This window comes from Serinus canaria, chromosome 4 (genome assembly GCF_022539315.1).
Source record: "Serinus canaria isolate serCan28SL12 chromosome 4, serCan2020, whole genome shotgun sequence".
In the NCBI taxonomy this organism is placed as follows: Eukaryota; Metazoa; Chordata; class Aves; order Passeriformes; family Fringillidae; genus Serinus; species Serinus canaria.
In genome coordinates this window covers 48,921,846-48,942,377 of record NC_066317.1, presented here as the reverse complement: position 1 = coordinate 48,942,377, position 20,532 = coordinate 48,921,846, and the positions used below count along the sequence as shown (strand labels likewise).

Below are 20,532 nucleotides of genomic sequence, written 5' to 3'. Positions count from 1 at the left end.
AAAATTTATATGTTTGTGGAAGTTTTGCTTTAAGAACCCTTAATAACCACTTTCATATACCTGCAAAACAGTAAATCAGCTATCTTTGTGAAGGAATTTTGTTCTCATTTGGCCAAGACAATTTTTAAAAAGTGAGTCAGACCCTCATTATAAAAATGATTCAGAACCACATGAGTCAGTTATGGGGATTTTATTGTTTTATTTATATACATTTGCATGTGGCTAGGTGGAAGATAATGTTATGTAATAGAGAATCTTTCAGACTTTAATAGACTATTGATTTGATCATTACAATCTAAAATTTTTGATCTGGCAATCATGATATAGTAAGTACAATGACCTGAGGATGAGTTGTTCATATTATCATTGCTGCTGTATTCTTACAAGATGACAGATGTGTTGCCAATCTGTCAAGTGTCTTCAGTTTGCATTTTACTATTCTTTTCACCGCAAGAAGACTGGATAGAGCTGTTGCTATTTCTATACATCATAGTCACAATTTTTCAGCTAAACTTTCCAGTTAAAAGTGAAGTATTAATTCTGACAAACACCATGATATTCTATATTTTTTTCTTATAGATGAGACTGCAAAGAACATTTCTGAAATGTTATGAATAAAACCCTGAGTAATGCATATGTAAAAACAAACAATTTGACTCAAATATAGAGTAATACAGTGTAAAGGATTTCATTAATTCAGAAAGATGTCTTCTGAAGTATTTTTCCCACAAGCCATTAAATATTGAGTACTACCCAAGTGAAGTAATACTGTTGAAATTAAAATAAGAAATGCTCTACAAACTCAAAATGCTCTTTTTGTCATCTAGTTGTCTCAGAACTATGAGTATGAGTATGGCCTATGAGTAAGGCAAGTGGAAGCAAATACAGTATTCATTCTATAGAAAGAATGCTAATGAAGCTGTAGAGTGTATAAATTTAATATGACATTTTAATGTAGCACTTCCATGCAATGAAAGTAATGAAATCAAAACAAAATGAACTCTGATTTTTTGACAGAATGGTATAATAGAAACAATAGGATACAAAAAAAATCATAGATGTGAGTTGAAAAGGAAAAAAAATATGCCTCTTATATGTCATCCATTACGAATTTAGCTCTACTTTGTTTTTGCTAATTTGCACTGCCCCTTAAGTATCTTCCATATCAGTTACTTACATTTTCCTGTTTTCAGTGTTGTATGGTGTTCATCCATCCTATCTGCCCAGAAGAAATTGAGAAAACACTGGAAAACTGCAGGAGGACTTTTCAAGTACTATGTGTATCTGTCTCTTTCTGATACAGACTATCACCACTGATGATAGTGTCCAAGGTCAGAATAGATGTTGTGCTATAGGATTCCACCCAAGCTCCGGCTGATACAGTATTAACCTGTGGAATACACTGAGCATCAGATTCTACAGAAGGTGCCTTCCAAGAACTCTGCATTAAGCTGGTGGGGCATATCTATTTTAGGGCTATCGTGATGGCAGATTTTAGTATTGTTTTGTTTCTGAGTTCAGAGTGCCCATGTATGATCTCTCTGCACATCCCTCAGGGACATCGAAAGCTTTAGGCACTGCTACCTTTGGGCAGTTCTCAGTGTGTGTGTGTGTGTGTGTGTGTGTGTGAGAACTGGCTGAATCAAGTGTGTGTGTTTGTGTGGCCTGGCCACACACCAACCTGGAAAACACGAGCTTTCTTTCTTGGGGACAATCTTCCCTCTACCTAGCTTGTAATTTTTACACAGCTGGAGCAACTAGCATCTTTGAAACCCCATCCTTCTGTCAAGTTTAGTTAAAACCGGCTCAGTTATTTAATGCCAGCTGGGATGAGAACTGTCGGGCGGGTGAAGCGCAGAGCCACGCAGGCCGTATTTCCTGCCGTATTTCCGTGCAGAACGAGGCCCAGCAAGCGCTGTTGATCTCATTACTGCATCCAAACTGCACCGCCATGCCTCAGCAATGGCCTCCTGCACCCTTAAATCAGTTTGAGCAGTTGGAGGTGCATCTGGCTGTCACACAGTCTATTAATTTGGAAAATTATTCAACCTCTGGATAGCAGCGGTCACTGATAAGGCATTGTGTGACGAGGTCAGGAAAGGCTACGTGTGCTCGCACATGAGGCAGTTGGGAACTGCTAACATCGAGTACAGAGTCCTGAGAGGAGGCGAAAGGCTGCGGTGTGTATTACCACACGTTTATTTCTCTTAAATGGGGCAGCGGGTAGCTACGGAAATGTTTGGCTTTGTTATTTTGGAAGAAAGAGAAAGACTCCCAGGGACCGGATGTAGGGGACAGCGCCTCCCCTGCCGCTTCCCCTGCCCCGCCGGCAGGGGGCGCGCGCCGCGGGCGGCTCCGCACCGTGAGGGGAGCGGCCCCGGCCCCGGCCCGCCACACGCGGCCACGCGCCGCTCCCGCCCCGGGGCAGGGGGCGGGGCCACGCAGGGACACGACTCCTCCCTCGGGCCCCGCCCCTCCGGGCCGCCCGAGCGCAGGGAGAGGCCGGAGCGGGGCCGCGGGTACGCGACAGCGACGGGCGGGAGCGCCCAGTGCCCGCGGCTCCCGGCGGAGCGGGAGGGCTGGCGGCCGCCGGGCGGGGCGGGAGGAGAGGGCACGGGAGGGGACGGGAGAGGGTGCGGGGGCCTTCCTTGCGATTTTTTTTCTTTCTCCGCCCCCTCCCAGCCGCGCCCCCTTCCCGGACCGTGAGAGGTGAGAAGGGCCGGGGGGGCTCGGCAGCGAGGGGAGGGGGCCGCGGCTGCCGGGAGGGGGAGGAGAAAGCGAGAAGGAGGAGGAGGAGGGCGAGAGCTGGAGCCTGCGAGGGGTAGGGGCGGGTTCGCCCTCACCATCACCGGGCTCCGTCCTGCTGGCCGGCTGTGGAGAGGGGCTCCGGCCGCCGCCCGGGGCGGCCGGTGCCCGGTACCGCGTGTCCGATGGCGGGCTGAGCGGGGCCCGGCGGGAGCAGCGGCGCTCGGCGGGGTAGTGCCGGCGCTCGCCTGAGGGAAGCGGGGCGGGGGCGGCGGGGCGGCGCGGGGTCCGGTCCCGCCGAGAAGGGCCGCCGCCGTGGCCCGCTCGGTGCAAAGCGGTCAGAGCGGAGACCTGGTAGAAGTGCACTGACACAGCTCTCGGGGACTTAACCCCATGTGTCTTAACCTTCACCATCACAGTATGAAATAGTGGAAAACAATTTTTTTTTTTAAATTTGAGACCGGTCGAACAGAATAGAGCAGTGACTGACTGCCACCTCACTACATGGAGAGCGGCGTTATTACACGGGGAGCCGACAGAAGTCTTGAACATCAAATAGCTGCTGATTATATACAGTATTGGTTTATGTTTTCCCTTAAAGTGTTTTTGTGGCTTAGGGCTTTGAGTTCGGACTGGTTGAGCTTCGTGAGCAGCGGGGCAGCCCGTCTGAAGCCCAGCCGCCCGAGGCTCGTCGTCAGCAGTAATGTCAGAACAGTAAAAAGGGAAGGCTTGGCTTTGTTCCTTTCTTTTACTTAAAAGTCGATTATGAAGTTACATGAGCTAGACTCCAAATACGTCATCTTTTGAAGAAAAAATTATTGCTCAGGTCTTCTACGAGCATAAAGAGGAATAAAAACTTGAACTCGTGGTGATGTTGGTGTAGCTTTTCTGTCCAGACAAACTATGTACTGGATAGGTGGATCCTTTTTAAAAGCAAATTACACGATCTCTTTTTATGAGCAGTTCATCAATTTTGCCAGAAATAATCTGATCATTTCACATAAAGGTCTTTTTGCCTGGGAATTTCCAGGGGCATATGTGGATTAGTATAAAAAAAAAACAGAAAAAGGCACCTTGTTCCTGGACTTCATAGGTGCATTCCTGATAGGGCAGATTGTATGCATGTTCTATGCTTTTCCCTTGCTGAACAATGATAGGGAGCATAAATCAGGATAAAACCAAAATAATAATAGTAAATAAAAACCCTAATCTGAGTCAAATAGTGTTTTCTTCTGCCTTGTGTCAACTTCATTGAACCATCCATCCCTCAGTCGTTTCCTCTGAATGGGCAGGTCCACTACCAAAGACAGCATGTTTACACCACGGCAGTAGACTAACACATTGTGTTTCACAGAAATGCAATAACTGCTAATTTAAAATAGAAAAGAATTTGAGTGAAGATGAAGAAAATCTTCCATTAAACCATTATGGTCAAACAGTAATTGCAAGCTGTTGCTAACAATGACAGTTCATACTGGTGGACTTGTTCCAGCTCTCTGGACTTTCGTATCACCCATGCTTTTAAAAAGATTATTGTTTGCTTATGTTTATGTCATGTGGTTTTGTTGATATAATTCAGTGTTTCCTGATATGGAAAAGTAGATTACCTAATCAAACATAGCATGACCCAGTAATGGAAGTTTCTGCAGCTCTTAAGAAATTATAATATGATTTTAAATTTCCCTTACAAAATTCTTGCAGTTTCCTCTTTCCATAGCAATTAAATCACTTTTCCTTACAGCAGTCTTACCTAGTAGAAAAATGCAGAAGTTACAAACCTGACTATCAACTGCTTGCTTTTTGTCACAAGAACAGAATCTTTCATTCAAAATTCCCAGCAAGGCAATGCCACTCATAGACACATGTATTATTGGGCTGCATGGCCTTAAGAAAACATGGGAGAGGTGAGGTTATGTGCTGCAGGTGTAAGAATGAGGTGGTATTACCCTTCAGAGACCTGCAAGGTTCTGGAAGCTGGTAAGAAAGATGACACCATGAGAGGTTACATATTAGATATCACATTATGCATGCAGGTATCATGTAAGGCTACTTTCTTTCACTTCACAGTGCATATAGTAATTTGTTTGGTGCCAAGCCAAAAGGAGATGCATAGTATTTCAGCAAGCTGGATTTTTTGAGCAGAGTCTAACTTTGGTAAGAAAATTTTTAGTGACCTGTAAATAGGTAAGGGTTGAGAACCACTGTAAGAGTAAGTGTGAATTTTTATAGAGCTGCTCTGTTTAGGGAAGCATGTTTAGTGGTGGTACTTGGCTTTATTCACCAATGCAGTCAGTGTTATTTTTTGGCACTAGTTCAGCTTAAGTGTTCTATGTGGCAGATCAGTTCTTCACTGTTTTCCCTTCAGGGAAGGGAATCAAAGATAAGGGTGACAGTGGAATAAGGTTAATTTTTTTTTCCCAAGAGGTACTGTCTTTAAAAAACAGTGTTTCTTGAGAGTTTACATATTCACATTTCATAATAATTTTCCCTCTTTTTTGTCAGTCTTTGTGGATGGGTATGTAACTTAAAGTTGTGGAAGGAACTAAGGTGACAGTTGTACAGTGACACACATTTAGCATCTTCCTATCAGTAAGTGTAAGAATCATAAAAAAAAAATAAAGAAGTTCTATCTGAACAGAGTAGGGAATCTGCTTTTGACATTATTCTTTTTTTTTTCTCTACTCTTGTGGGTGGTTCTTACTTGTATTTTTCTGTCTCTAGATTTTTTTCTGCTACCTCAATTTTTCTTGGAAAGAGGAAGATAAATGGAACTACATGATTCTTTGAACAACTAGAGATGATTCCAGTGTTATAGGTAAGATTGTATTTACTCAGTTCTGACAGTAAGTTATACTACAATGAATGGGATTTTAGCCCACAAGGGTACATACTCTTCCTTACACCCAAAATTTCATCCTTTTTTTTTGTCTTATATAACACATCATGTAAGGGCTTCTTTTGGCAAGTGTGCATAAGCAGCAATGACTTTGCTTTTGTCAAAGTCATTGACAAAAGCAAAGTCACATGCTTTTGTGACTTCACATGCTAGTGTTTGGACCATTTTTATGTGATTTCAACACTTGTGCTCTTTATCAAAGCATGCTTTATAGAAGACTGTCAGCATTACTGTAAAGTTAAATTTTGATATTTTCTAAGTGCATGAGAAGCCTTTGCATCTTTCAATCATTATAGGAAAAACAGGGAAATTGATACAGAGTGTGTTAGAGAAAATACTGCTTTTTGTAGAAATTAATATGAATAAAGGCCCACCAAATGCACAATCAAATCTCGTCACTCCAATAATACTGAGTGGATTTCACTTTATTTCATTTTTTAGCAACATAGTAGTAAGACTGTTCCAAGTGAAAGTAATTGTCAAAGGGAGTAGCTTTGACATTTGCACAAAGGAAGAGGATAAAAGAATGTTGAAAGCATGAATACGTGCAAGAATCTAGTTTTATCTGAACTCTCTATAAAGTAAAATACTGCTGAAAAATAAGTGCTAAGGGTGACAAAAGCAATCCAATTAATTTAGAAATACTAGGTTTTACTAAAGTGAAAAAAATCTGCTTTCTTGACTGTGAGGTGTCTCTACCTTGGGAATGTTGATAAATTCCTTTAGAATTTACTCATGTGATACAAATACAGGAGAGAGATGATCTTTCTCCCTGTTCATGTCATGATCAGTCACATTGTTTCCCTCTGTCAATCCATATCCTTGTTGGTAGCTTCCACCACACATGATATCAACACTTTCTTGAGCTTTAAAAATTATAAGAACTGCTAGGGTTCCTCAGAATTTATTTTGTGAACAGGCTGTGTGTTTTCACTGCTTTTTTGCAGTAGTTCAAGATGTGGTAGTTCCACCTACCAAAATAGCCAACCTCCTCCAGGCTGTCAGTATTTGTGCAGACTTGACCTGTGCCCTTTCTACAGTGGTCATGAAAGTTTAAAGGGATTTGAAACAAATGCCAAAATGTCCTACAAAGAGAAGGAACTGAAAATGTTGATCACTATGGGATATGTCTTTATTCCCATCTTACTGCAAGGTAGAATGACTAGTTATTGAGCAGGGCTGCTGATTTTTAATTGTCTTACGGACCTTACGGACTTGGCTGGCATTTTTCCAGAGGACAAATTTCTGTAAAGTTGACTATTGATTTCAGTCTTTTCAGAGGAATACTTTGCCAATTAATTACCTCTTCTGGCAGTTCTAAGTGCAACTGATGTTAAAAATCCTGATGTCTTCCATAACAACTGGATATACTTAAAAAAAAATCTTGAATAGTAACTTGGATTCTTCCGAGAGCATCCATCAGATTTTCAGAGTAAATGGAAGACTGTTCACAAAATTGTACAGGATTTTTTTGTAAAACAGTGACATTTAAGGTAGAGTGAGCTTAATTTCTTTGAAAATGTGTGTAGATAGGCTTGTCTCACTCACTGCCTTAGCTGATGCTTTTGTCTGATAGCAAATATACATTGTATTGACTCTATTGAGAAAAACTTACTAAAGCACAATGATGATATGATCTGTCTAGAAGAGTTTTGAGTTGATTTGGGTTGAAGTAGTACTATTTATTAAAAAAAAAAAAGTTCACACCATTCTGGGACTTACTTAGCCTCAATCTCAGAACATAACTTGTCAAAATGAGGCTAAAGTATAGCCTTAAAAGAGATTAAATATTCACAGCACCTGGCTGTGTCATATAATACATATTCATGGTGTAGAGTAAGACAAGACTCAAGTCCATAGAGGTTTACTAACCTGAACTGTAAAGAAAATTAAAATAGTCATATGGCTGAATTAGCAAATTAGTTAAATTTTTCAAGTAGCATGCATGTGGTGAGGAAACGTAGAAGTTCATAGGAAGATGAGATAAGTCCATAGGAAGATGAGATTTTTATCAGTGGTTTTGATGCTTAGATTGTTTGCAAGCAAGTTCATACTTGTTAGCAGAGTAGATGTTTTATGTTGACTTTTGCACAAATAAGGCATTAGCCTGACAGTTGCTGTGAAGTATTATATGTTGGTTATTCTTTAGATCCATATGCATTTGTCTGGTAGATAGATAAAATGTGTTCTAATATTCTAAAAAGAAATACTTTTGAATATTAAATGGTCACTTCATCCTTGCCAAAGATGAAATCAGTGTTTAAATCTTGCTCTTTTATGTGCAGTATGGGAAATTATATTTTTGAATGGAAATGTAATCACAAGCTTTTGCATTCAAACTCTAATGAGAGCATTAAGGAGGTAGGGCACTTCATAATGTTATCATAACTTGATATGGCTTGGCAAAATCTTCATCAAGCACCATAGCATTTTAAACTTTGAAGTCTTTTTCAAGGAAATAAAAGTAATTAACTTGAATTAGTCTATGAGTTTATAAGCATGTGGGCAGATCAAGTGATAAGTAATAGAACTTCACTTTGTACCTCCTCTCACTTCCTGACAGTTTTTGTAATTAACAAATACAAACCTAAGCTGCATCTTTGTGTAATAAATTGTCTGATAGTTCAACTCAAGAACAATTGTACTTAAACCAGATTGATAGTTTCAGTGAATATTCAAACATTATTGTTGTTTGAAAACATAAAAGTTCAATGAATGAAAAATAATTTTTAGAAATACTGAAAGCTAAGTAAATAATTTTTAAAACTCTAAGCTAATGAAGAGGAGCAATGGACAAATGATTGCAGACCCTCTAAATCTGAGGAGATCTACATGCAATAGTACAACACATAGTTTTGTATTTCTCTTAAGAAATGGCTATAGTTGATATGAGGGAATGGAAAAAACACATGCTAAGCAAATAATTAAATGTTTTTATCAATTCTGCTTTCTCCTTCTGACAGTTTATCAATCTGAATTCAAGATTTTTCCCTTTTTTGAGCATATTACTTCAGTAATGGACCTCGTGCCCTGAGAGTGCCTACAGTATCCTGTATTCTTCCTGGCACTTTATTTATATTGCTGGTGTCTAGTTCTTGCTCTCTGTGCAGAACAGGAAACATTTAGGGGTTCCTTTAAAACCAGTGGTAAGGCAACTAAGATGGGATCAGTATGCTGTTTAGGATAGCTGAACAGTTAACTCTGCAAGTACCTCAGTGATTTAATAAGTGGTGGAATTTCTGCCCATTGTTCCCTCTATCCTTGAGCTCATTTCAGTTTTACACAACCATGGAAGGGTAGAAGCTCAGAGCTGTGTTTGAACAATCAGTCAGCTTTTATGTTGATTTCTGTTTTACTTTGTTTATAAATCCTGGGCTTAGGTGATATGTAGCCACCCAGGCTAAGTTGTGCATACTCAGAAGCAAAAGATAGGCAGCTTGTGAGTCTGTACATTCCCCAGGCAACTTTGGTTTATGTCTTGTGGTTTACTCAGTTCTTCCCTAATAACATTTCTGTCTACTTGCCAGTTTCAGTCAAACTCTGACAGAATGGAGCCCTTGTTACGTTTAAATTCATGAAAGGTTTTGAAAATAAGGGTAGGTAGGAAAGGCCAAATAAGTAATATTATTTGATTTACCAGCTGATGAGCCTGTCTGTTCTTGGTCTAAATATGACAAAGAATTTGCTTGTCCTGCCTGTCCTGGTACTTGGTACGGAGGGATATGTATGCATGTGGGATAAGGGAGACAGCATGAAGTGAAACATGCAGAAGAACTGCACAGAAGAAGTTTTTGTCAGAAGAGCTTGTAAAATAAATCATAGTGGGGAATCTGAGATTACTGTCACATGGAACCGTGGAGACAGAATAAAGAACTTAAGAAAATAGTTTTCTGATTGTGGTTAGGAATACACGGTAGCTTGAGGCATGGCTTAACCTGAGAATTAATAGTATCCAAGTATAGAATTAAAAGATATTTTTCCTTATGTGCCTCAGATACATACTATTTTAAGCAGCATTGATCCAGACAGTGGACTAGTTTTGTTTTAGAGTGAAGACAATAGTTAAATATGCTGTGATTTGTTCTGCATTTTCTTTCCTGATAATACTTCCTTGAGCCAAATCACTAGGAAAGTCAATGGAAGCCTTTAGTTAACACCTCCAATTTAATCACCTTGCTTTTACCACTTTGTAAGGCTTATTGTAACATGAAAAATCTATCACCAAGTTACAACGCTTGTAATAAAAGCATGTAATACAAGGCATTGAATTCTCTCCCCAAGTGGGGTCACCAAGGGCAAGTTGCCCAGGACCCTGTCCAGATGGCTTCTGAATATCTCTAAGGATGTAATCCCCACAACCCTTCTAGGTGACCTGTAGTCAGTCATCCTCACAGTGAAAAGGTTTTTCCTCATGTTTAGATGTTGTGTTTTAGTTGTTGCCTATTGATTCTCGTCCTGTCACTGGACACCCCTGAAAGACATTTATTTATTTATGTGTATTTATTTATGCACATTGATGAGATCCCCCTGAGTTTTCTCTAGGCTAAACAGTCCCAGCTCTCTCAGACTTCATCAGACAGAAAAGCTCCAGGTCCTTCATCATTTTAATGAACTTTCTTTGCACTCGCCCTCCAGTATGACCATATCTCACACTGCTGAATAGAGGGGCAGGATCACTACCTTCACTTGCTGGCAGCACTCCTAATGCAGCTCAGGGAGCCATTAGCCTTCTTTGCTGCAAGGGCACACTACTGGTTCATGTGCAACATGGTGACCAGCAGGTCCTTTCCTGCAAGTTGCTTTTCTGTTGTGTGTCCCACAGCGTGGGGTTGTTCCTTCCCAGGTGCAGGATTTTACACTTCTTTTTGTTGAACTTCATCAAGTTGTGAAGGCTGATATTGCTAGGAAGGACAGAGGGCATTCAATACCTCAGCCTTTTCCATATCCCATGTCACCAGGGCCCTGCCCCCCTCTGCAGCAGGCTCTACAGAAGACATTCCCTAGACATTCTTTTGTTATCTGTATACCTACACAAGTCCTTCATGTTGCCTATGATGCCTCTTCTAACCAGGTGGGCAAATGATGGTAGAAATCTTTATATTGAAAGGATTTTTATGAGAAGTTCTGTTTGACATCTGCAATGTTATGCACAATTGGGTTCTAAAAATGTTGTAAGTCCAACATTGATTCTTTAAATAGAAGTTGTTTTTCATATTTATGAGACATTTTGATTCTCATAAACATTAATCTTGATACTTTTAGATTTTGATATGATTCTTATAAAGCATTCTGCCTTCTAGTATGATGATTGTTAGTTTTATACTTTGATCATGTGTATTGCCTTTCTGTGAACCCTGTTTTCTGCAACACTGCTTTTGACTTTCAATGATCAGTTGCACACAAGGAATTCCAGATGAGATCATGCCACTTGTTTTATAAATATGTAATAAGATATGATATCTTCATATATTATCTCTTATGCAACCTAAATTTTCATTTGGGGGGTGGGCTTCACTGAAGCTGCTAATTAAACAGAAGTCCTTACTGCGAGAGAAATCAGTCTCTTGAGGTGTTTTTTGGTGTTAAATGATTCATTTAGAATGCTCAGGTCTCTGTGTCTTGAAGTGCTTTGCTTCAGTAGCTGTGGCATTGCATAGCTTGACATTTAAATACGGTGTAAACTTTTCACCCACAGACCTCTATGTATTTCTCTTAGAAGTTTGTGTAGTCTGGCATTGAGTGCTATGTTGCATTACCTAATCACTTGCAAATCTGCTTCTTCACTGTTTTTTAAAATGTTTTTTAACCTGGTGGATTTTTATATGGTGCCTAATGTAGAACTGTGAATACTTGTTGTTTTTTACTAAATAAACATCCACTCTGCTGTTGACAATGTTGGTAGTGTTATCCTTTACCCACTTTTCTGTGAGTTTTTGAGGAAATTTGAATACTTCATGGTAAAATAACACTGCTGCTGTCAGAAAAATGTTAAAATATTGTCTTTACTTTGCCCAGCAGACCTGCCTACAAAAGGAAACTATCTCCTTGTTATTTTGTTTTGATTTGCCTCAATCTTTCAACCTGTCCTTTATGGTCTTTTGTAACTTTATTAGGCAGTACCTTCCTAAACTGGTTCTAAAGACTGGCTTTACTTTCAGCAGGACATCTTTAAGTGTCTGCAGAACAGTGTTTTTGTCACCACTCTTTCTTAACAGTGACATTTCTAAAGGAGATGATTTGTGCTGGCCTATTTACCATCTCTATATTTGTGGCTACCTTGTTTCCATTAGAATTGGTGCTACCCCAGTATTCCTGGAGTAGATGAACTGGGAATCTTGCTTGTCTTCACCTTGTGTGTTGCTACTTGACCCTTTTAGTACAGAAAACTGGTTCTGTGTTTTGAGTGACTGGCCCTTCACAGTGTTGTCCATTTTGTATTGCAAGTAAATTTTAACTTAAAAACAGCATCTGACCCGATGAATTGGAGTGCTCATTTTTTGAGAGTGAAGAAGCTTACTGTGCTGTTTACTGAGGAATAGCTCTACACTATGGATTTACTTGTAGATGGTGCAGTCCCTCATGATGCTTCAGTATTAATTGAATAAAGCAATGTTAATGTTTTTATCTTAAAGAAATACGAATGTCTTGAATCAGAACTTCTGTTGTGTGTGAACCAGTATGACATTTGAGCTTGGATCTAACAATGTAGTCTTGTATTACATGTGGAAATCTCTCTTGTTCCCCACCCCACTCTTAGCTGAATAAAATAAACAGCAAGCCAGGCTACTGTTCTGTACAGGTCTTTTCATGCTGTTGTTAAGCTGACTGCTCCCTCGCGTTTCGAGGGAAACGCACAATGCAGTGGCAGAAAGTTGTGATGCAGTACCAGTAATTTGGCTACAGCTCATTTCTGCCAGTCAGAACAATGAGTTTAAGTATATGAAGTCAGTAGCTGTAGGACATTTTCCTCTCTTTCTCCTGAATGAATTGTGCCACAGCTGCTGATGTAAGGCTCTTTTCACATAACTGCAAACCAGAAGTGTTTGCATTTATATAAAACTTTGGGATAATAAGAGATTATAGTTTTATAGAATCATGAAGCATCAATATAGCAATCTTCCTGAAGTCTTTGTTGAGCTGTTTCTGTAACTTTGGGTCTGGAAGACAGGAATAGGGAAGGAAAAAGAAACTGAGTATTTAACACTTCTTCTAACAAAAGCATAGTTATAAGCAGTTTAGAGTTCATCTATAGCGGTTTTCTTTGAGCATTTATTTTAATGCCTTAAAATAATATTTTAAAGTTCAGAAATCCCATTTTAAAAAGTGTTAAATTTTTAATGCCTTTTAATGCTGTAAGTATGTATTTGAGTAATTGATGAACATCTTATGGTCAGTGAACCTTTCTTATATTTTCAAATACACATCTGGGATCACTAAACATTGACAATATTGCTTTTCCACATCCTAATGAGTTTACTTATGTCTAAAACTTATCTTTTTATATTTAATGCTTTTGTTAAGCATTATTTTTTAAAAAAACAATTCTTGCAGTCACAGTAGACTTTATGTAATTATTTTGACGTTTGCATTCTTAATTGGCACTTTAAAGGATCATAAGATATTCTCAGGACTGCCTGAGCTTTTATGGCCCCTTTTAAAATTAATTTGACTCACTAAATACCTTGAATATATTATATCTGAATTGCCTTGAAGTTGAGTGGCAAAAGGTTTTGGAGTCAAATCATAGTAGTGACAGAAAAAATGTTACCATATAAAGTAGTGTTGAAATTTAAATATTAAAAGTGTCTCAAAAAATTATTCCATGTACATGGTTTTTTATTTGAAAACTTGATTGATTTCCTTTGGCAAGAAAAAGGAAAAATCACAATCAACAAAAGCACTAGGTCTTATTATTTAAATAAGAATATTTCCAAATTTCCTTGTCATACACTCTAAATATGAAGTACACCTTCCCTCAAAATATACAATAGAGGTATCTTAAGACTAAAATTGTTTAAATGTATCTAGTTATGCTGGATTGCAACCTTTAATACTTGTATGAATAAATGTGTATAATACCAGAGAATATCAGTGTAGTAAATTTTTTGGTTAGTAAAAATAATGGTTTGTATCTCTGTGCAGATAAACTGTCTGAAGATTTTGAAAATCGCAGTTTCTAAAGCTGTCATGCTATGTTCTTGGTGTTACCTTTTTACACAGTTGCAGATTTAACATAGAGCATTTATTTAGATGTTTCTTTTTGTTTACAAGCCAGAACCTGGGAAACTGTCCCCCACTGCTAACTGCAGGGATTTATAGCTTTGTGAAGCTCTTATGAGATTAAATGTTCAGGTGTTCCACTTGAAGGAATATCAATCTGTAAAATTAAAAATCAGAGTTCTCAAAATTGTCTTCACAGGAAGCTTACACAACCTTGTTAATACAAACTGAATTATGTTCTCAAAGGTGACAGTGTGCTTGTATTTGAAATGTTATTTTGATTCACCACAAAATAGAAACTGCAACAATGCCCAAGGTCAGAAAAAATGGACATTGTTTTCTCAATAAATGCAAACTTTTGCCTTAGTAGATGGAAAAATATTTCGGAATCCTTGCCAAGTCTATGTATACTGTGCTTGACTAGGATGGGTTTTAGCAGGTTTCTCAGAAATGTGTTAGTGCTTTAGAAGGATGTGTGATGGGAGGCCATAGAGGGTGGGCATTTGGATTTGTGAGCACCAATCACCAGATGAGATGCCAATGGTAACGTCTGGGTGATCGTAGTCAGTGGAAGTCATAACAGTCCATTGTTGGAGATCTCCTCAAAAGCCTGGTAACTTCTGGCTGGAGATCTGCTAAAAGATATCACATTATTCATAGTAACAAAGATTGTCCAGAAAAGAGGCTCTCAATTATTTCTGAGGAATATCAGTTTAAATTGAAGAATTAACTGTCACTCATCTTATCTTGTCATCTATAATACAAATAATCCTATGAAACAGGGAAATATTTTAGATATTTTTGCTGTCAGTCTTAGAACTGTAATTTTGAGAGTGTATATAGGAGCAAGAGTTTCTTTAATCTAGAAAAATAAAAGAGAATCGAAAACAGTTTTGTGGTTTAGTGTGTTAAAACTACAGCACATTTTGTTTTCTAATCTCTGTTTGAGCCCATAGCTTCACAGCCAAAGAAAAGCAGTAATTGGTTTGTTTTTGCCAGTAAATCAATGAAAAGTGCTGAAAAAGCACGAGAATCGCAAATCTGCCACTGTCTTAGTAGACTTGGGTCAGCTTGAATTTTAAATGAGTCTGTTACACAAGAATGAGAATCCAGGTCACTCCTTATGTATAATGGATTTACCATACCAGCAGAAATAAAGGTATTTAAAGCTTACTTTTTATACCTGGATGGATAATTAAAATATTACTGGTTTGATGAATGTTAACATATACACCTGTTGCTTGTCCTATTTCTTCACCCTTGATGAACACCCAGCACCAATATAAAACAGAAGAAGAGGATAAATAAAAAGATGTCATTTTGTTTTTACTTCTTAAGCCTTACTCTAGTTTCACTCAACTTGCAGTTACACAAATGATAGTATTTGAACACTACAGTAAAGTGTTTAATAATTAGCTATATGTGTACCAGATAAGTGGGTTCTGCATGTCATATCATTTTGGTTAAACATCCATACAATTTTCATGCTAATACATTAAAACATTGATCCTTTCTTAAATATTTCCCTGTCTTTCTGTGTTTGAATTAAATCCCCAGGAAAGATGGTAAAAGCTTTATAGATTTACCTGCTTAATCATCTTGCATTTAGTATCTGTTGTATCTTCAGCTGTTTTCTGGATATGCTGCAAAGGTCTCAGTATTTGGCTTCTGGTAGGCCAGGATGCCAGCAGGGTACACACTCTGAAATGCATCTCTGTGGAAACAGCTGGAATGCAGTTCCTGTAGAAATGAGCTTTTGCTAGCCTTTGTGAGAAGCACTTAGATCAATAACTGTGCTCTGGGCAATGACGGGTGAGTTTTCCAGGTTAAAGCTAGCACTTACAGCATTGTGTTTCCTCAGAAAACAGCATGTTATTCTCCTGGCAATAAGTTTCAAACAGTGTTTGGGTTCTGCATGGTAAAATTTGGCACTCCTTAAGTTTTCATGTGGACTTTGCATATAACCTGTTTTAAATAATACTGCAGGTATCCAAATTACAAGATGCCACATTTTGGAGTTCATCATGTTCATCTGAGAGTGGCTTTCGCTTTTGATGAAAACTGTAGGGCAATAAAGAAGCACTTGTATGTTTGCTGTGTATATATCCTGGAGAGTTGGAACAGACTAACTGAGTTGTAAAGTTTGAAAACATAGATCTCTATATCAAGGACTGAAAAAATCCAGTGCCTCTTTTTTGTTTTAAAATTGTTATTACAATTTGCATGTGACTGAAATTAATCTCAGCATTTTATACCTAACGAGCTTCATGTGTCAGAGATGAAATAGGCTGGTTTTCATGGGAACTGTAAATTGGTCATTGTGCATTTTGTGAATAAATGGATATACTATCAGAAAATATCAGTGTAGTAATAGGCTTTCTAGGCCATTCATAGGAATGGCTATTCCTCATTCGAGTAAAAACTTTTGCTGGACATTTTAAGATGATATGTAAATTACCAGTCCTAGAGGGAGTTCTGTCTCAAGAGTATGCACCTCTCTTTTTCACTGTTCCATCACAGCACTTCTAATGTGATGTGGAGCAGCTGATAGTATATGATTAGAAAGAAGCATTTTGAGCAGTCATCTTACGTTGTTTATTTTGCAGGGGTTTGTCTGGTGTCTTGCAGTGATTGGTTTTTTCTTGCTTTCTGTTTTAGTAATGTATAAGTGAATGGAAACCATTAGCTCATTTCACATAGAAATTTTTGGTTACTGCAGACCTAGATTTGAATCAAAGCAGATCAAGATGAAAGGCTTTATGGCCTCCACTACTAGTCCCTGGAGCCTTCCGAGGCTGTTCTTGTCCTTTTTAAGTTCGTTCATGTCCTGTAATGGGAAAAAGAATTATTTACAGTTCAGTTTCTCCCCAGCATAATCAGTTATCTTTGAGTTGGCTTTGATTCTTCTCTGTAAGTTTATTTTTTAGCACCGTAGAAGGAATTTAATTTGATTTTTGCACTTTTTTCCCCTCTGTAGTAGCAAGAGTTAACAGAATAAGAAACAGATTGTAAGATGCAGTATAGAAATTGCCGTTTGCTGTCATTTGTGGTTTAAGAAAAGGGGGTAGTATTGAAAGGGTTTGAAAGGGCTTTAATGGATATTGTTTCGTGTTTTTGAAACCTAATGGTCAGAGGAAGCAACAGAAACAGCCTCAGAGCTTTTAGGGTGAAGTGATTAGCATTTTTCCTGATAGAGGTGATTGTTTCACCTCCTCTTTTATGTCAGCGTTTTTCACTGTCTGTTGCCTTTTGTTTATATTCAAATGACATAACATTAAAGAAGCCTTTTTTGTGTGATTGCAATGCTTTTTCCCCTCCTTCTGTAGAAAATCTGCTTGCCAGCGACAGGCAGAGCATGTGTTTCTCTTGTCTTGGTTGGGTGCACAAATCTTCTTTTATGTGTGCTGCTTCTTACCCTGTTGCCTAGACGATCGCTGGCTTTCACTAAGAATGTCTGGTTCTCGTAAAGAGTTTGACGTGAAGCAGATTTTAAAAATCAGATGGAGGTGGTTTGGTCATCAGGCATCAGCCCCGAACTCTGCAATTGAAAACCATCAGGGAGACTTCTGGAATAGAGGACAAAATGTAACAACTGCGGGCAGGAAGTTTTTAGACTCGGGTAACTTACCTTTAACATCAGTTGGTTACAGAAGGTCCAGCCAACAGGATTTCCAGAATTCACCTCTTTGGCCAATGGCATCCACCTCAGAAATCCCTACATTTGAATTCTCAGCAGAAGACTGTGGAGGTGCACGTTGGCTTGACAGACAAGAAACAGATGATAGAGCAAGTGAAGAAGAAAATGAATCGGACAGCAGCTCGTGCAGGTTAATTATTACTTTCCTATTGTGAGAAACATGTTTTCATTTCATGTTTGTAGTTAGTATGCATATATAGGCTAGCTTTTGTTCTGAGCTCAAATGCTTCAGAAACTAGCTGCTATTGTGCATCAGAAACAGAATATTAATTATAATCTGATTCTGTTTGTTTACTTGGACCTTTTTAAGGCAGTCAGTGGGGATAAGCAAAGTGCAAACATGGATGCACTCATGTTTTAAACAGTGTACTAGTACATGCTGCTATGAGTAAGGTACTGCCCATTACATGGTAGTGTTACAGAATGCTTTCTACATTATTTTGAAGTGATACTGATTGTTTAGTTATGTCAGTTAGGAGAAGATTATGAAAATGTAAACTCCTGATTCTGACCTGTGCTTCCATGCGTATCTATAGAAGACAAAGAATGAACTGTAAAAAATACTCAGACTATAAATCAAGGAAAAAATTACATCAATTGAAAGTCAATCAATTTGTGCTTTTAAGTGATTCCAGTTACCCATTTGATTGAATTAAACTATGCATCTGGCAGAAAAAGAAAAAATGTTTCTGTTGCATCTGTAAAGATGTTTTGGTGTTCTTTTCTTACATATCATTACTAAAGATGAAACTGTAAAACTTGTTCTTGAATTAAAGTTGCTTACCTGTTGTTGTAAATTAGGCAAGTTAATAACCTTTATTGTGAAATATCAGTTACATTATTTTATTTATTTTACTGTATAAGTCAGTCATTCTTCACTAAAAGTGTTTTTCCTGTTTTGTAGTTCATGTAGTGCATAATAGCTTACCATTTCAGAAAATGTTATGTTTGCTTTCCTGCTTTTAAGATAGCTTTGCACTGATGTGGCATTTCAGAAAGTGTGGCTCCTTAAAAGGGTACACTGTTTAATAAAGCCTATTAAAGACAGATCCATTTACTTATAGCAGTTTAGTGTTTTTCATTCCTTAGGAGAAGAATCAATTTAGTGGAAAGGTAAAGTAGTCCATAATATAAACACTGTTTATTGTATATATGATCTTTAAAGATTCAAGGAAAGGAAGGAGAGTAAAATTGCTGAGAAGTGAACACAGTGTGTTTGCTTTTATCACCCTATGTCAAAATACTAGAATTACTGGGAAAGGAAATCCTACATACTGCTGCATCATAGCAGCAATCCCACTGTGCTGCAACAACTATGTAGCTGTAAATAGCACACCTCTGAAGAGATCCCATTTTAAATGACATTCACATGTAAATTTTTTAATAGCTATGTTATTGGATATGATACAGGTATAACATTACCTTCCATTTCAGCAACATATATTTCTGATGGGAAATTTTTACATGCAGCATTATCCCAATTAGGATATTCTCTTCATAGCAAGACAATCACTGTAGGAAAATAAACGTGTAATTTTAAAAGATAAATGTGTAGATTGAAAGTACTACAACATTTGGTCTTAATTTTAAGAGAATAATGTACATACGGTAAAACTAATTTGTTGCTTTGTAGAATTGGAGAACTGCAAATAGTTATTTAGGAGGTTTTAAAAAGTCTTGATTTGTTGTTTTTTTTGTTGCAGACAGTTGTATAGAGAATATGCACAAAGGATTTGAACTTAGTGAATTGGAAGTATCTTCTAAATTTGTGCTTAATCATGTATAGCATATAGAGGTTTTTGTATTTCTGTTACTGTCTTCTAATTCATGCTAATGTTTACTTACATGCTTTGAATAATTTAGGTAAGTTTTGAGTTCTGTGTCAGTACAGTTTAATATGCAACTAATGGCAGTGTGGGAGCTTGCTTTGTATTGTTATCCATATCTCTGTCTTATGGGGACACTGCACTTATGCCATGTTTTGTTCACTTCATTTGTTAAAAATGCATAAGCTCTTGGACAGACTACACAATTCTGCCTAACACCTGGAGTTCCTGATATTAAGGACTTAATTAAATATTTTTTCTTTGCAGTCTAAAATACAGCTTCGTATGTGTTGACTCAAGGGAAAAAACCCCATACCAACACTTTCGTCTGTGCAGTTTGCACAGTTTGCAAAGAGCTTTTTTTTCCCATATGAAAACATTGTTGCCTCCTTTACAAGTAAATCATGTGAATGAAAAAGTCTTTTTAAAAAACCTTTTGTAGAAGCTATAGTTACCTTTCTTCTATGCTCCTCTGTAACTTACTGCCTAGTTAGAAGCCCTAATAACGTGAAGTAACAGAAGCAGATCTACTGCTTTGTTTGTATCAGTCCTTCCTCTGTGCCTTGTCCTATAGCGCAAGTAGAAAAGCATTTAGATAAGGTCTTTCTCACTATGACATCATTTAGATCATTATGTGATTCATTTACAGGAGAGCTGCTGTCAGATTAATTTGGTGTTATATAGAGTTCAGTTCCAAGTTCAGTACCAGATCTTTGACCAAGGTTATGTCTGAGATGCAAACAGATCATTCAGATTCAAGAATCAGAGCTAGTCAGCTGTAATACTGTTCACATCGTACTCCTAAGTGTCATTTGTAACCAGCATTAGCTTGAATGGTTGTTTACTGGGACAGTGAGTTTTCAATTCTTCTGCAGATTTTCATCTCCTAGATTTCCTCTATTGCTGCTGTTTTTTAGTTGTCCTGCAGCCCTGAGGCAATGAGCATCCTTTCGGATTCGTACACTTCTAAGAATTCACCAACAGCTCTGCAGACTCTTGTATAGAAAGTGTAAGCCTATTAACATTCGATTTATTTTTATTAACTTTTTTTTTTGTGGTGCCTTAGCAGCAATCTACGGACCTCAAAGGCATGGTGGAGATAAAGATAAAAATACTTAGAGCATACCTAGTGTGCAGAATGTTGTATC

At 38.0% G+C, this 20,532-nt stretch overlaps 1 protein-coding gene across 3 annotated transcripts in view; it reads left to right on the top strand.

The window, feature by feature from the left end:
- The first annotated feature begins 2,562 nt into the window (after positions 1 to 2,562).
- Positions 2,563 to 20,532, top strand: part of KLHL5 (kelch like family member 5) — a 48,743-nt gene continuing 30,773 nt past the window's right edge. For 2 of the 3 annotated variants that reach the window (XM_030239319.2, XM_030239318.2), the window contains exons 1-2: positions 2,563 to 2,709; positions 5,467 to 5,560. Coding sequence is in view for 1 of the 3 variants with exons in the window: in XM_050973947.1 (XP_050829904.1) it covers positions 17,312 to 17,688 (377 nt within the window). In the remaining 2 variants the exon portion in view is untranslated. Of the gene's footprint in view, positions 2,710 to 5,466; positions 5,561 to 17,311; positions 17,689 to 20,532 lie in introns of those variants that run through there. The other variant, XM_050973947.1, reaches the window with a different exon arrangement.